The 16,992-nt window shown below is 46.8% G+C and overlaps 1 protein-coding gene across 2 annotated transcripts in view; it reads right to left on the bottom strand.

Moving 5' to 3' along the window:
- The window catches only part of LPIN2 (lipin 2), a 599,770-nt gene that overhangs the window by 427,409 nt on the left and 155,369 nt on the right, over positions 1-16,992 (bottom strand). For both annotated transcript variants that reach the window (XM_069219965.1, XM_069219964.1), the window contains exon 4: positions 3,931-4,235. In XM_069219965.1, coding sequence (XP_069076066.1) covers positions 3,931-4,235 — 305 coding nt within the window. The remainder of the gene's footprint in view (positions 1-3,930; positions 4,236-16,992) is intronic.

Below are 16,992 nucleotides of genomic sequence, written 5' to 3'. Positions count from 1 at the left end.
TGGAAGTAGGTTGAGAGAAAAGTAGGCTAACTCTTTGAAAAATACCAAAACTGTGGTACAAATTTTTTATTCAGCTCTGCATGTTCATGAAAGCTGGGAAGATGGTGGCTTTAGCGCAGCAAACCGTTGGTTGATACCATTTTTAGAGACACTTATCCTGAGCACATTTTCCAATCTTTCTAAAAAAATAAAAAAAATTGTGTTATATTTTTACTATTTTCTCAGTCCCCTCCAGGGGAATCCACAGAGCCCAGGTACCTTTAGAATCCTCAGGATGTTGGGAAAAAAAGGATGCATAACTGGTGTGGATACCTTATGTGGAAATCAAGTTATGAAGCCCTAAGTGCCAGCTACCCCAAACAGCCAATAAGGGGCTCGGGCAGGGGGGTGCGGGAGGAGTTAAGGAGCTTAATGTAACAAGGCCTTATGTGAACTGAACATCCAAGGAACAAAGTAGGCTTAGGATGCTGATGGCAGCCCCAATGTAAATCTTGTATCACTGTCTCTTCAAACTCAAGGACCTCAGAGAATCATAGAAATGCAAATGTAGTCCTAGATAGAAGATGGCCACCTGCAGCTCTAAAAGCCTAACCTTAGTGGTTTGGGAAATCAACAGAAAAGCCTGCAAATCTAAGATTATCTAGTAATCACTGTGTTGTGGGACACATGCTAAGACCAATTCACCAGGTAGACCTGCCAGAAAATTCTGATAGAGCTTCTTTAGCTGTGTGACTAGGGGATAGATCAGAGAGCACTGAGTGTGACAGGTGTATATATCAGCACAGAATAGGATACCATTCTATACAATGCCAAAGACAAAAATGCCAAACTAAGAACCACTGAGTTATGTTACAGAGAGGGAAACTAGGCGAGTCACTGTGCAGTCTTTGCAAACCTGGCATATAATTTCCACAGAGAAACAGCTGCAGATACAGAGTGATACCATAATTTTAAGTGGCAGTGCTCATCTTTAAGACAATTAGCAACAGTATTGCAAATGGGTAGGGAACACCAAGACCAAACAAAGAAGTGGATACCCCAGGACCTGTGGAAAACAAACAAGAACGTCTTTTGCAATAATTTTGACTACAGGCATCTCAATGGCAACTAAGAGTCAATGCAGTCATGTGCAGCACCATGCATTTAGGGTGTATTCTTAATACATTTTCCCCATGCTGATTCAATGTCATGTTTCGTGATGCCAATTCAGGTGATCCTCTATGTTTGGCTTTTTACAAAATACTATACACAGAGTGCACAGCTACATTAAGCTGCCAAAACTGCGTACATAAGCAAAAAAACTCTGAAAAATGGGTCTTCCAACGGTGTGGTCCAGTACCAAAGAAGGAGCATTAGGTATAGTATAGGGCAAGACCTGTTTCCTCTTGAACCACATTCAAAGTGCTCTTTAAACTTCATCCAACATTCTCTACTTAGGACCTCCAAGGTGTATTACCCTTTCAAACACCAGTGAGTCTCTGCCACAAAAACAGCCTGAGTATCACTGCCTTAAACACCCTACTGCTCTTTCTCCCAAGTGAGTCTGTGTGCATCTCTTCTTCTGAATCCCATTCACACACCCACATTCAAGTCCTTTAACAGATATTCCTTTAATTTTATCACAATTTTTGATCCCCTATTAATTGTAAATGATGTATCACATTTTAACACAGTTACTTTTGTCGTGCCCTCATGCAGGCCTACTTAAATAGATTTGATGTAAAAACTATAACATTAGCCTGGAATCACCAATTTATTGGCACAAAGTACAAAGTATTTCAAATATTTAATAAACATAAAAGTTGAATCCTATCTGGAGAACGAAAGTCTCTTAATTTCAAAGGAATGATTTCTACTCAATCTTGCGTTCAATGTGCCATTATGAATAGGTTTGACTTCTTACTTGTGTTCTGCTATTTATTTGAGGTTAACCTCCTGGATACTGAAATTTACATTATCTGTTAACTTACATGTAACTGCTCGATTACAACTGTAGGGACCAGTAAGTACAAGTCTGAAGTGCTGCAGTTGTCAGCTCAAAGATGTTCAACACATAAGTTTTCTAAGCAATCTGCACTATCTAGCTCTGAGACAGGTGTTTTAAGGCGGCAGGGAGGCCACAAGAACTGCACTTTCATATGATTGTATAGTTACCAAGTAACATGTAATTATGGAGGTGGTTAAGTAATCTAGATGCACATTAAGCAATAAGGAAAATGTATCACCCATCATCACTGCCTTAGTAAAAAATAAAATATCCTGGATGTCAAGTTAGTTGTGGGGAATCAATGCAATCCACTGCAAAGGACTGAAGTAAACTTTGATTAAATCTTTCATGCATTTTTATCTGATGATATGCTGAAATATAGCGTCTGTGTTGGGCTGTGTTTACAATAGCACATTTGTTCTGTTTTTGCCCAAAGGGACACATTATGTCCTTTGTTTGGGGATTCTTGGTAGCAAGAGCTAAAATGTTTTGATAAACAAGTAGCTCCTAAGTATAGTAGTATTGTGGAATCATACTGCTAAATCCTGCAGGATGTTGGATCTTTGTGGTAATTTTTGTTCAGGGTGGATAAGGGACAGTCGGGTAGGGCCATCTGCCTCCCATTCCATTTCACAGTAAGGTCTGGAATATGGCAGCTAATCTTTCTGGAGATCAAAAGATTACTGTGTTTGTTAGAATAATTGCAGTATTGAAAAGAGGCTCCCTTTAATTATACATTACTCAGGTTTGTACGTATTCATGAGCTCTGAAATGGCTCATTCACATGGGATCTAAGCATTTTGTTTAACAAACATCACCTTGTAATCAATTAAGGTTGCTATGAAAAACATCCAGTGGCAAATATTGATTCTTATATTCCTTTGGATAATAGTAACACAGATTCAATGATACCACAGATTCCAGGAGCTGTTTGAAGCATTTTGAATTAGAGCTGTAATGTGTCTATGAGGGTTGTGGCGTGCACCACTATTCCCAAAGTAATCCCTGATGGCTAGTGACCCCCTACAAAGTAGCATGAACCTGTTCAAATGTTCTGAAATGACAATAGAAGAGGGATAATTATTGCAGGAAATGGACTGCAAAAACATCTGCACCAGTACCCTGTCATTCTAGGTTGCATCAGATAAGAATATTTGTTATTGACATCACTGGTTATTTGTGGGATACTTGGGGATTGAGGAGACCACCTCAGTACACAATCTTCAATCATCCTGCACCCATACTCACTATGTACAGCATGCTTCCCACTGGTCCCTAGCACGTTTTCTGCTTTTTGAAATACTTATGACACATACGTATTAACTGAAAAAGCCAGCATACAATTTGACCCAGAGAAAACTCCTGGTACTTGCACAGTGGATTTCAAACACCTTTTTTGGCAGACATTGATTTCCTCTTTGGGGAATTCCAATGCTTTAGACACTTAGACCATAACTTAATATGTTTTAATGCATGATCAGGCAAACAAAAAATATTATGGGGACGAGACTTGCAATCACCGATTATTTAGGACTGTTGCTGAGGCCAAGCCCGGTTGACCAAAAAGCAGGGCAAAGTGTGTTTTAAAAAATGTTTTACTGGAGGAGAACCCAGCCAATCAAATTCCTCTAATACTAACCAGAATTCACTAGAATCTTTGATAAAGCATTATTGAAGTGGAATAGAAGAACTTTCTAGAAGCATATAGAGCTCTCTTCTCTAGTGAGGCAGATATACAAAGTACGTAGACTGTAGGAACCTGGAATGTTGTGGATTTGTTATGCGGATGCCGGACTCCCAAGTAGGCAAAAGCGAATACCCATAAGAAGTACTCTTTTCCATTTATAAAAAAAAAAAAAAAAAAACAAACATACAGAATTGAACTTCAAAGGGCAGATTTTTGGCATTATATCACGAGGTTCTATTCACTAGTTTTGAATTACCTTATTGCCTGCACTTCCTTTTCATCATCAGAGCTGTTTTCCATGTCAACGAGTTCATCACTCACAGAAGGAGGGGCTTGCGGCTCTTCTCTCTTGCTCTCATGCTTGTACTTTTTCCTTCTACGTTTTTTCTTCTTCACAGATCCTAATGTAATGTTGACTTCATTATCGACAGCACGAGGAATTTCAAAGCCTGGACCCTTTCTTTCCTCCATTCCAGACTTCAGGCTATGGGAGTCCCTGTCCTTAAAAAACAGTTCATCCGTGGTGATGGGAGAAGTAGCCAGATAGGCTGGGACTCGTTCCTGAAACCACAAAGGATACATGTGTCATTATGTCACTCAATACATGCAAATGTTGGCTCAGTGTGTGGACTGCTTTCTAGAAGCTGAACTCTACAATAGGCTCACAGAAAAAATAGAGGATGTTTTCAGGACTGATTCAAGCACATTAACGCTGAGAAGTGATTCATCATCTTTCCTGAATGTAAAACTGGGGAGAACTTTGTCAGGTCTGTATTACAAAAGCACATAATGAGCCTACCAACCATTTTATTACATTTGAGACTTCAGAGGGGTGTTTTTAATTACCAATGTAAAACTAACATGATTAACTATTATTAGGGTCAATGTGTTTCTAGCGACACCTTACTTTATGTTTTGTTTCCTTTAAAACCTAGTGAATGGTGAACTTGATTTTTCAGCCAAGAAGGGCTTTATCTCATAATGAATTTTAACCAACATGACACAAAGAAATCTTGTTGTTCATCTTCCTTAGCCAACTCCTTAAGGATAAAGAACACAAGTGCAATATAGTAAAAACACACATGCAGAGAATATAAGCTATCCTTATTTGAAAGCACATATCATTTTCTCTGAACAGGGACAAACAAAACAGGGGCCATCTGTGATTTCGCTTGTGTTATGTTGAAAGAGGTGGGGTGTCACCATATAAAATGGAGAAAGGCTAATCCACTGAACAAAGAGAAAAAACCTTCTGCCCTGTTACGGTAAATAGAGATATGTGTCTCAAAGTGAGCACTCACCTCATGTACATAAGGGCAGCAATGAGGAAGGCATGGACTTCGAGTAATGAAGATTTCTGGTAGGTAATATGAACATTAATGGTAAACTTAGTAGGTAACTCTTGCGGCTGCAACACCTCAGCCAACCCCTCAGTCTACACTTCAAAGGTAACAACTTTAAACCTGAACCCTATCCTACATATTCTTGCTAACAGCTATTCAAGATCTGCATTGTATTTATGTACTAGAATGTGGCAAAAATGTATGTACCTTTATCTTCTGGAAGGTACACTGTAAGGGGAGCACAATCTTAACCAATATAACTACTCCTGCAGACTTTGATGATGGAGGTGTGAGGAGTTGTGTCAGATAGTCTTAGTGTTTTAGTCAACTTTGGCCCTAGGTCTTCAAATGTGTCTCCTGCAGGAAGATAATATCTAGATTTTGTATTCACAAATATTGCTCCAACCTCTGGTGTTTGAAGATTTAAGGCTGCTCACCTTTTGTGCAATTAACCTAATTCCAATGCTAATCTAACTTCTCTCTATCTAGAATTTGGCAGCTACTTGTTATGTGCCTGCCAGGATATAACCCCAACTTTTGCTCTTCCCTCACCCATAACCACAAATCCATATACACAACTAACCAACTTTCATTGTACCCAACAATAAAGAAGTAAATTAACCAGTAGCTAGTGTTCGTACACAACACTAGTTCTGTGGCTCCTTCCTGCAACAGCTTGGTTGCAGCGTGCCCACCTTTTGTCTTCATAGAAATGGAATCTAATTGTCACATCCTGGCATCATTTCAAGATATAATCTAACAATAGTGTCTACATAGGTGCTCGTCACTTCTCCGACACTACTGTAGTAGAAGTTCTTGTGCGGACTTCCTGTTAAAGCTGCCCTCTCTGCATTAAATTCTTCTATGGTCATACCAGTCTACATCATTGTCAATCTTGTGTATTGGAATCTATCCCACACATCCAAAACCAGACTCCCCACCCGCTTCACCCTCGCATTGGATTACTTCTGTAAGCTGCTTTTTGTTATAGATTTCTCAGATACACAGTGATTGTTTCATTTGATCTCTTCTCTGTTTTAGCTGCTATAGTGAAGTTCACTCTTCCATTCCTCTGTTCAGGGTCACTTCACCTAACTATTTTTAGTCTGCATTATGTCATCTTAATACAGGTGCTCCAACATGAGATCCGCTGTGGCGGAGGAAAGGCCCGATTCAATGTCGTGTCCAGTACTGCCCCTATGAACAGGAGGTGTTGAGAGGGCTCTAGGTGAGATTTGGGCACATTTATTGAAAAACCCAGACTGAACAACAACTGGGTTGCCAGCTGCAGATGATGCAACACAAGCCCCGGAGACTCAGCTTTGATCAACCAATCGTCCAGGTAAGGGAATACTACTATCCCTTTCCTCCTGAGGTCTGCTACAACAACCGCCATCACCTTTGTGAAGACCCAAGGTGCGGAAGTAAGACCAAAAGGAAGGACCGCAAACTGGTAGTGCTGCGATCCTACCACAAACCGGAGATACTTCCTGTGTGACCTGAGAATGGGAATGTGGAAATATGTATCCTGCAAGTCGACCAACACCATCCAATCCTCCTTGTTCAACGCCATAAGCACCTGTGCTAGAGTCAGCATTTTGAATTTCTCCTGTTTGAGGAACCAATTCAAAATCCTCAGGGCCAAGATAGGTCTCAGACGACCATCCTTTTTGGGAATCAGAAAGTACCTGGAATAGCACCCCTGACCCCTCTCCTGCTCTGGAACCAACTCCACTGCGCCCTTCAGCAATAGGGACAGAACCTCCTGTTCTAGCAACAGGAGATGATCTTCTGCACAAAAGGAAGGACAAGGAAGGAAGGGAAGGGGAATCTCCCGAAAGGGAAGAGCATAGCCTTTTCTCACCACACTGATGACCCAGGAATCTGATGTTATGGACTCCCACATGGGAAGAAAAAGAGAAAGCCTCCCCCCTACCGGAGAGACATGTGAGACGATGACGAGAGGACTAGGGCTGCTTTCCTTGTGGCAACCCACCAGAGGAAGAGGAAGGGTGCTGCTGCTGCTGGGTGGCCCCTCTAGTGCGGACCCTACCCAGCCCCCTAAATGATCAATAAGGGAGGCTCGAAGACTGCTGTCCTGGCTGCTGTGATCTCCCACGAAAGGAAGCTCCTCTTCCAAAAACTCGCAGCCATCTAAATGATCGAAATGGGGTGGAAGCAGCCTGCAGACCAAATGACCTAGCAGTGGCCCTACATTCCCTAAAGCGCTCTAGCGCAGAGTCCGCTTTAGAGCCAAACAGTTTTGCCCCATCAAAAGGCAAATCAAACAACGTGGCCTGAACGTCCGAAGAATATCCAGAAGTGCGCAACCACGCATGGCGCCTGGTGGCAACAGAGGTCCCCATGGCTCTTGCAACAGAGTCTGTGGTATCCAGACCTGACTGAATGACTTGCGTAGCCGCTGCCTGGGTATCAGAGAGTAGGCCATGCAAGTCCTGGGGCATGTCTGGTAGAACTGTCTTTGCCGCGTCCATTATAGCTTGTATGTACCTGCCAAGAATACAGGTAGCATTGGCAGATTTTAACGCCATGCTAAACGGCGAAAACACTTTCTTGGCTGACTGTTCCATGCGCTTGGATTCTCGGTCAGATGGAACTCCCGGGAAAGAACCAGGGGCAGACCTCGAAGAACAGGATGCCTGCACGACCAGACTCTCTGGAGAAGGATATTTAGACAAAAACTCAGGGTCCCCCGGTGCAGACCTATAACGTCTGGCCACAGACCTACTGACAGCCGAAGAGGTGACAGGCTTCTTCCACACCTCTTCTATTGGTTCCATAAGAGCCTCATTAAATGGCAAAAGAGGATCCGCCATGGCTGTAGCAGGGTGCAGAACTTCCATCAACAGGTTGGTTTTAACCTGAGCTGTAGGTAAGGGAAGTTCCAAAAAAAGTCGCAGCCTTCCTAATGACTGAGTGAAAGGTGTCCGCCTCCTCCGTATACTCCCCTGGGGAGGCCAGATCCCATTCTGGGGAAGTATCAAGCCCACTCGCTGTATGCACTCCTGGGAACTCACTCTGGGGATCAGCAATCTCCCCCTCCCCAAGGAATAGTTGCCAGTATTCCCTTTCCTCTAGCAACTGGAGGGCCTTCCACCTGGATCTCAACTTGGCCTCCAGCCCCGGCGTCGACATGGATTTTAACGACGTCGGTGAATGGCGCAGAGAAGGCGTCATGACAGGATCTCCGGATCCTCCCGATGCCGCAGATGGATCCACCGGTGCCATGGACAAAGGCCCTGCATCCGACGACGCCATCTGGCCTCGAGGCTCCATCTCCTCCGACAATAGCGTTGAAGGTCTCTCCCTCGACGACGACGGTTGTGCCGCCGGCATAGGCACCTGGTTAGAGTCTCCTGCGGGACAGAACGGCATAAACGGCGTCGGCCTGTACGGAGCCGGAACACCGAGATTGAATGCCAGGGACATCCTCGCCGAAGTGCAGAGCTAGAGAGAAGTTTCCGTTTAATGCTACGCATGGGGGAGAATTCATTAGGTGAGGAATCCACAGGTAGTTGTATCCATCAGAAAAAGTGTTACCGAAGGCTAGTAACTTGTTCTTATGATGGATACAACTACCTATGGATTCCTCACCTTATGAATAGAATCCCAATGCAGTCCCGCACTTGGAGGTGGGTGCCTGGCCGGTCACACCAAGAAATCCTGCAACACAGAACGTGAGAAATGGCCGTCCCTCCTTGTTATGCCATTAAGTATGTTTGACCACTGACTTTGTGTTTCACCACTGCGCATATTAGTTGTTCCGTGTTCACCAGTAGCACATTACATTTTGTATTCGGTTTAGCTGCCTATTGGGTTTAACGTGGCATTAGACATTACATTCTGTATTCAGGTTAGCTGCCTATTGACTTTATCGTGGCATTAGACATTGAACTTGAGACACTGCAGATAAGCTGTGTTTTTCCACATGGTAAACTAAGCTTATGTTTTGCTCTCACCGAACCCTAGCATGATAAGGCAACGCATATTTTGAGTTTTTTCCCCTCTACTCAGCCTTGAGAAAAGGCAGGCCTCGAGGACGTGAAGATGTGAAGGACCAGGTCTGGGTGGAGACACCACTTGTGATCGGCCGAGAAATGCCAACTGAGACTGTCCGCATGTTGGTTGAGAACCCTAGCCAGATGGTTTGCTACAAAGCAAATCTGATGATCTGGAGCCCAGGACCAGAGCCGCAGAGCATCTCTGCTGAGAAGATACGACCCTACTCCCCATTTGTTGATGTACCACATCGCAGTAGTGTTGCCCGTCAAGACTTGTACTGACTGACCGCGAATGGACGGGAGGAGGGCCTTGAGAGCCAGACGTACTGCCCGCAGTTCTAACAGATGAGGTGAAACATCTGTTCTACTGGAGACCAATGGCATTTGATCTCCAGGTCCCCCAGATAAGCGCCCTACCCTAGAGTGGAAGCATCCGCTGTAGGAGGCTGGCCTGGCTTGTAGTGGGTACCAGAGGTACTTACACCTTGTGCCAGGTCCAGTTATCCCTTATTAGTGTAGAAGAGGTGTTTGTAGCAGCTTAGGCTGATAGAAGGTAGCTATGGCAAAGCAGCTTAGACTGAACTAGGAGACATGTAAAGCTCCTACTATACCACAGGTGTCATATGCACAATATCATAAGAAAACACAATACACAGAAGTACTAAAAATAAAGGTACTTTATTTTTATGACAATATGCCAAAAGTATCTCGGTGAGTACCTTCAGTATGAGGATAAGATATATACACAAGATATATGTACACAAACCAAAATTATGCAGGTAATAGCAAAAGGAAGTAATGCAAGCAATGTAAAGTTACAGTAGATTGCAATAGGAGCACATAGGTATAGAGGCAACACAAACCATATACTCCAAAAGTGGAATGCAAACCTCGAATGGACCCCAAACCTATGTGAGCTTGTAGAGGTTCGCTGGGACTGTAAGAAAACAGTGAGGGTTAGAAGAATAGCCCACCCCAAGACCCTGAAATGTAGGTGTAAAGTGCACCTACTACCCCGAGAGAGCACAGAAGTCGTGATAGGGGGATTCTGCAGGAAGAACAAACACCAGCAATGCAACAACAGTGGATTTCCGGACCTGAGTACCTGTAAGACAAGGGGACCAAGTCCAGTAGTCGCGACAGTGTGGAGAGTGGGCAGGAGCCCAGGAAATGCCAGCTGAGGGTGCAAGGAAGCTGCCACCTGTTGGAAGAAGCTTGGAGTTCTGCAAGAAAGAAGAGGACTAGGAACTTCCCCTTTGGAGGATAGATGTCCCACGTCGCGATGAAGCTTGCAGAGGTGTTCCCACGCAGAAAGACTGCAACCAAGCCTTGCTAGCTGCAAGGGTCGCGGTAGAGGTTTTTGGGTGCTGATGTGGCCCAGGAGGGACCAGGATGTCGCCACTTGGATGAGGAGACAGAGGGGGTGCCCAGCAAGTCAGGGAGCCCTCACAGAAGCAGGCAGCACCCGCAGAAGTACCTGAACAGGCACTTGGTAGAAGAGTGAACCGGAGTCCACGCGAAGTCACAAAAGGGAGTCCCACGATGCCGGAGGACAACTCAGAAGGTTGTGCACTGCAGGTTAGAGTGTCGGGGACCCAGGCTTGGCTGTGCACAAAGGAAATCCTGGAAGAGTGCACAAGAGCCGGAGCAGCTGCAAATCACGCGGTACCCAGCAATGCAGTCTAGCGTGGGGAGGCAAGGACTTACCTCCACCAAACTTGGACTGAAGAGTCACTGGACTGTGGGAGTCACTTGGACAGAGTTGCTGAGTTCCAGAGACCACGTTCGTCGTGCTGAGAGGGGACCCAGAGGACCAGTGATGCAGTCTTTTGGTGCCTGCGGTTGCAGGGGGAAGATTCCGTCGACCCACAGGAGATTTCTTCAGAGTTCCTGCTGCAGAGAGGAGGCAGGCTACCCCCAGAGCATGCACCACCTGGAAACAGTCGAGAAAGCCGGCAGGATGAAGCCATACAAGGTTGCTAGTAGTCGTCTTGCTACTTTGTTGCCATTTTGCAGGCGTCCTGAGCAGTCAGCGGTCGATCCTTCGGCAGAAGGTGAAAAGGGAGATGCAGAGGAACTCTGATGAGCTCTTGCATTCGTTATCTGGTGCGATCCCCAAAGCAGAGACCCTAAATAGCCAGAAAAGGAGGTTTGGCTACCTAGGAAGGAGGATTGGCTACCAAGAGAGGTAAGAGCCTATCAGAAGGAGCCTCTGACGTCACCTGCTGGCACTGGCCACTCAAAGCAGTCCAGTGTGCCACAAACACCTCTGTTTCCAAGATGGCAGAGGTCTGGGACACACTGGAGGAGCTCTGGGCACCTCCACTGGGAGGTGCAGGTCAGGGGAGTGGTCACTCCCCTTTCCTTTGTCCAGTTTCGCGCCAGAGCAGGGCTGGGGGATCCCTGAACCGGTGTAGACTGGCTTATGCAGAGATGGCACCATCTGTGCCCATCAAAGCATTTCCAGAGGCTGGGGGAGGCTACTCCTCCCCAGCACTCACACCTATTTCCAAAGGGAGAGGGTGTTACACCCTCTCTCAGAGGAAGTCCTTTGTTCTGCCTTCCAGGGGCCAGGACTGCCTGGACCCCAGGGGGGCAGAACCCTGTCTCAGGGGTTGGCAGCAGCTGCAGTGCAGACCCTGAAAAGGCAGTTTGGCAGTACCCAGGTTCTGTGCTAGAGATCCGGGGGATCATAGAATTGTCACCCCAATGCCAGAATGGCATTGGGGTGACAATTCGATGATCTTAGACATGTCACATGGCCATGTTCGGAGTTACCATTGTGACGCTGTACATAGGTAGTGACCTATGTACAGTGCACACGTGTAATGGTGTCCCCGCACTCACAAAGTCCGGGGAATTTGCCCTGAACGATGTGGGGGTACCTTGGCTAGTGCCAGGGTGCCCACACACTAAGCAACTTTGCACCCAACCTTCACCAGGTGAAGGTTAGACATATAGGCGACTTATAAGTTACTGAAGTGCAGTGGTAAATGGCTGTGAAATAACGTGGACGTTATTTCACGCAGGCTGCAGTGGCAGTCCTGCGTAAGAATTGTCAGAGCTCCCTATGGGTGGCAAAGAAATGCTGCAGCCCATAGGGATCTCCTGGAACCCCAATACCCTGGGTATCTCAGTACCATATACTAGGGAATTATATGGGTGTACCAGTATGCCAATGTGAATTGGTAAATTTAGTCACTAGCCTGTTAGTGATAAATTTGGAAAGCAAAGAGAGCATAACCACTGAGGTTCTGGTTAGCAGAGCCTCAGTGAGACAGTTAGGCATCACACAGGGAACACATATAGGCCACAAACTTATGAGCACTGGGGTCCTGGCTAGCAGGGTCCCAGTGAAACAAACATACTGACAACATAGGGTTTCCACTATGAGCACTGGGCCCTGGCTACCAGGATCCCAGTGAGACAGTGAAAACACCCTGACATATACTCACAAACAGACCAAAAGTGGGGGCAGCAAGGCTAGAAAGAGGCTACTTTCTCACATCCGCCATGACCGTTGCAACCGGAGTTGGGAGGCAAAACAACCTTCCTTAAGAAAGGTTGCCGTCCACAGCCGACCATTGTAGATCCACTGCAGCGTCTCTGGATATAGTAATCGACTCCTCCAGATCCCCTTTGTGTTGAAACCACTGCTTGTGGAGACACCACTAGAGAGCCCTCATGTGCCAACGTGCATGAGTGACCAACAGAATGGAAGAAGGGAACAGACGAGAAGATGTAGGACCTTGAGGATAGGCCTGATCCAATGTTGTATCCAGTACTGCCCCTATGAACAGGAGGTGCTGAGGGGGCTCCAGGTGAGACTTGGGCACGTTTACCGTAAAGCCCAGGTGGAACAACAACTGTGTTGTCATTTGCAGGTGATGCAGCACAAGCTCTGGGGACTTGGCTTTTATCAGCCAATCGTCCAGGTAAGGGAATACAGATACTCCCTTCTTTCGGAGGTCTGCTGCAACCAACGCCATCATCTTCGTGAAGACTTGAGGTGCGGAAGTAAGACCAAAAGGAAGGAACGCAAACTGGAAGTGTTGTGACCCTACCACAAACCAGAGATACTTCCTGTGTGTCTTCAGAATGGGGATATGAAAATAAGCATCCTGCAAGTCGACAGACACCATCCAATGTCCCTTGTTCAACGCCAGAAGCACCTGTGCCAGAGCCAGCTTTCTGAATTTCTTCTGTTTGAGGAACCAATTCAAAATCTTAAGGTCCAGGATAGGTTTCAATTGACCATCCTTCTTGGGAATCAGGAAATATCTTGAAAAGCATACCTGACTCCTTTACTGCTCTGGAACCAACCCCATTGCACCTTTTGATAAAAGAACTTGAACCTCCTGCTGCAGCAACAGGAGATGATCTTCTGGACAAAACAAATGACGGGGAGGGTTAGGAGGGTGGACACTCCCAAAAAGGAAGGGCATAACCTTTCCCCACAATACTTAGTACCCAACAGTCCGATGTGATTAACTCCCACTCGTGGAGAAAATTAAATATCCTGCCCCCTACGGGAGAAGCCGGACTTAAGATGGATGGAGAACTAGAGCTGCTTTCCTTGCTGTGTTCCCCCAGAGGAAGAGGATAAGGCAGGGTGCTCCTCGTGTCCTAACCCTCCCCCGCCCTCTAAAAGATCTATAGAGGGGGCTGGCAGGCTGTTGAGTGCTCGACTGAGGCCTTCCACGATAAGCGGATCCACGGCCAAACCCCCTAAATCTCTGAAAGGATCTGAAGAGTAGAGGCAGAAGCCTGAAGCCCCAAAGATCTCGCAGTGTCCCTGCTGTCTTTGAAACGTTCTAAAGCAGAGTCCGCCTTGGACCCAAACAACTTTTCGCCATCAAACGGGAGGTCCAAAAATCCAGGTTCCCCAGGAACAACCCTGTACCTCCTTGCTACAGTCCTGGACACCACTGGAGACTTAACAGGCTTTCTCCAAATGTCCAAAATAGGCTCAGTCTCTTACTGAAAGGGTGCATGGGCTCCGCAGAAGTGAAGGAAGGATGCAATACCTCTGTCAAAATATTTGTCTTTACTTCCGAAGATGGCAATGGAAGCTCCACAAATTCCCCAGCCTTCCTTATGACAGCGTGATAGGATGCTGCCTCCTCTGTAAATTCACTTGGAGATGAAAGATCCCACTCAGGGGAGGTATCCAGTCCACTAGCTGAGTCCAGACCCGGAAACTCTCCCAAAGGATCAGAAATCTCTCCTTCCTCTAATAGCTGTTGTTGGTATTCTTGCTCTTCCAAGACCCTCAATGCTCTCCTCCTCGATCCCAGTCTGGCCTCTAATCTCAGCGTCCGAGTTAGCTGACTTCGACGGCTTCAAGACAGATGGACGTGGCATAGGAGATGATGGAGATACACTACATCCCGACCAGGGCCCATCAGGCACCGGTATTGGTGCCATCTGCATCATTTGGGGCAAAGTCATCGGGCCCGAACCAGCACCCTGAGCCTGACAGAAAGGCACAAATGGAGCTGACTTGTGTAGAGCCGGCAAACCCAAGGAGAACGCTAATGGACCCGTGGGACCAGCCGGTGCACCAGTAGGGGTCATAGCCTTATTAAAAATGCTAAACATAGCATTTAGAAAAGCAGCCACATCCGCTCCAGGAGTCGGGAAGGCAGGAAATCTCTGGCTTGCAGTGCTTGGGTCAGATCCGAAACCTGTGCCACCGGCTCCAGAACCAACACAGGTGAAAAGTGAGTTGGCGGACTCGACCACCTTGATCAGCCATGGTGCCAGAGAAGCCTGAGGACTCTGAGGTTGGGGAGTAACAGTCGGAATGACCTCCCACGCCATCTTGAAGAGGACTGACATCGAGACCGATCTTTAGAAGAACGGCGTCAAGAATTGTGCTGGCGCCACTTCTTGTGTGATTGCGACGACTTATGAGATGAAGAGCCCCTTGTCTTGGACCTCCGATGACTCTTGTGTCCTCTCTTCGTTTTTGCTAAGAAAAGCTTAGCCTCTCTTTTTTTTTCTAATGCCTTTGGATTCATCCTCTGGCAAGACACGCACCCTTCCAAGTCGTGGTCCAAACTCAGACATCACAAACAATCTTCATGAGGGTCCGTGACTGACATACGACCCCCGCACTCACGACAAGGCTTAAAAACTGATTTCTTAGGTGGGGACACTGTAACAAGTACAATAAGACACCTTCAAAACAGTAGCTGTTCGAGAGCTAGGAAAAAAACTTTAGTATTGAAGGCACAGAAAAAAGGGAACCGACGTCAGCACAATGACGAGGACCTCTTATTGCCACGCTGACGTCAGATGGAGTCGCATGTGGAGCCGTGCAAATGTGACATCCTCGTCTACATGAATAGCTGTAAAGAACATTTCCATCGAATGCTGGTGCATTGGAAAATTCATAAGGTGAGGAATCCACAGGTAGTTGCATCCATCAGAATCCAAGTTACTGAAGTCATCATTACATTTGTGTCTCTGTTTGAACTGCAGTGCTTGTAGGAAGAACCATCTGGAGCATACTGTTTTATCAATGAGGGCAGACACCACAGAATGCTACACTTGTTGCTTAATTAACGTAGTCTCAGCTATGTCCTGGTATATTTCACTTCCCTTGAAAAGGATCTATGCATGTTTTTAGTATTTGCTCCTTCAAAAGGACTGACCGCATCACATCAATATCTTGTGGGCAATCTGTTGCCTTAGTAGATTTTTTTAAGCTTCATTAAAGAGGCTTCAGTTCACAGAACTATTCTGAAGACAGTTTTAGTACAGCTAATTATGTCCTTTTCTGTTTCTTCTTTTAGGCTTTTAATCTTGATATTATCCCATCTCTTTCTAGTCCCTGGATTGTCACATTTTTCAGGCTTACCTGCACTTGCCACTATCTGACTTTCTCTGACAAGAATTTTAAGGTCTGCTCAGCAGATTCTAGACTGGACTCCAGATCATCATTCAGTAATATGTAGCAACTCATTGTGCAGCAATAAAATTGTATCTTTCTTTAGGAAATATCAGGCTGTGATATGCCCTTGGAGGAATCCTCTCCCACTCCTTACGGAACTAATTAAATCAGCGATGAAGAAGAGCATTTCTTTAAGCACAGATCTCTCTAGGTCCTGCCAAGGAATCTGGATGGGACTGAGTTCTGAACTTGACAAACAAAACTTCTGATTCTTTTCTTTTTCAACCATTCAAACATGGATTTATCTATGTGCTCTGGATCATTGTTCTGTTGCATAGTGAAAGTTTGGCTATGTTTTACCTACTGGAAAGATGATCCCATGAAATGTCTATGGAATGGGTTGGCAGAGGGGGCGTGGCCAAGGTCTCGGAGATGGCGCACGCCTAAATTCCGAGCTCCGGAGGGGCCGGTGAATAATTGAGCGAAAAAGCGCCTCTGCCGGGCCGACCGAAGTCCGGACTGAGGGCTAGACTCACAGGAGGGGGCTAGGCGAGAGAGTGCCCCTCTGGTGACGGCGAAGTGAGCCCGGTGCCGAAATCGGCCTCCTGGACGGCTCGGGGGACGAGAGGCCTGGGCGCACGACTGCATCCGCGGCCTCGCGCTGGGCTGTGGCCGGGCCCGCCGGAGAGGGAAGGAGGCGACGGGACGTGAAGGTGCGGGGCCCTGGGCTTGGCCTTATCAGACGGTGAGAGAGCAGGGGGCGGCCGTGCCCGCGGGAGAAGTCGCGCCCAGTCGGGGCGTTGCAGGACGGAGTGGCTGAACGCGGGCGGCCCAGGGAGCAGACGGGCGCCGACCCGGGCGAGAGACTGCGGCCCCTACAGCGGCCCTTGAGGGTGTCGGGTGGCGGAGCTGACCGGCCGGCGTGCCCAGAAGCGGGCGGCTCCAGCGGAAGACGGCGGCACCATCCCGCGGTAGGAGCGGGCAATGCGAGGCGCGAGGGGGGATAGTATGGAGTCCCCTCCTCATAGCGGCACAGGTGCTGGAGGGGCCTGAGA

This window comes from Pleurodeles waltl, chromosome 2_2 (genome assembly GCF_031143425.1).
Source record: "Pleurodeles waltl isolate 20211129_DDA chromosome 2_2, aPleWal1.hap1.20221129, whole genome shotgun sequence".
NCBI lineage: Eukaryota > Metazoa > Chordata > Amphibia > Caudata > Salamandridae > Pleurodeles > Pleurodeles waltl.
The sequence above is the reverse complement of the archived record's forward strand: the minus strand, read 5'-3'. Positions and strand labels throughout refer to the sequence as shown.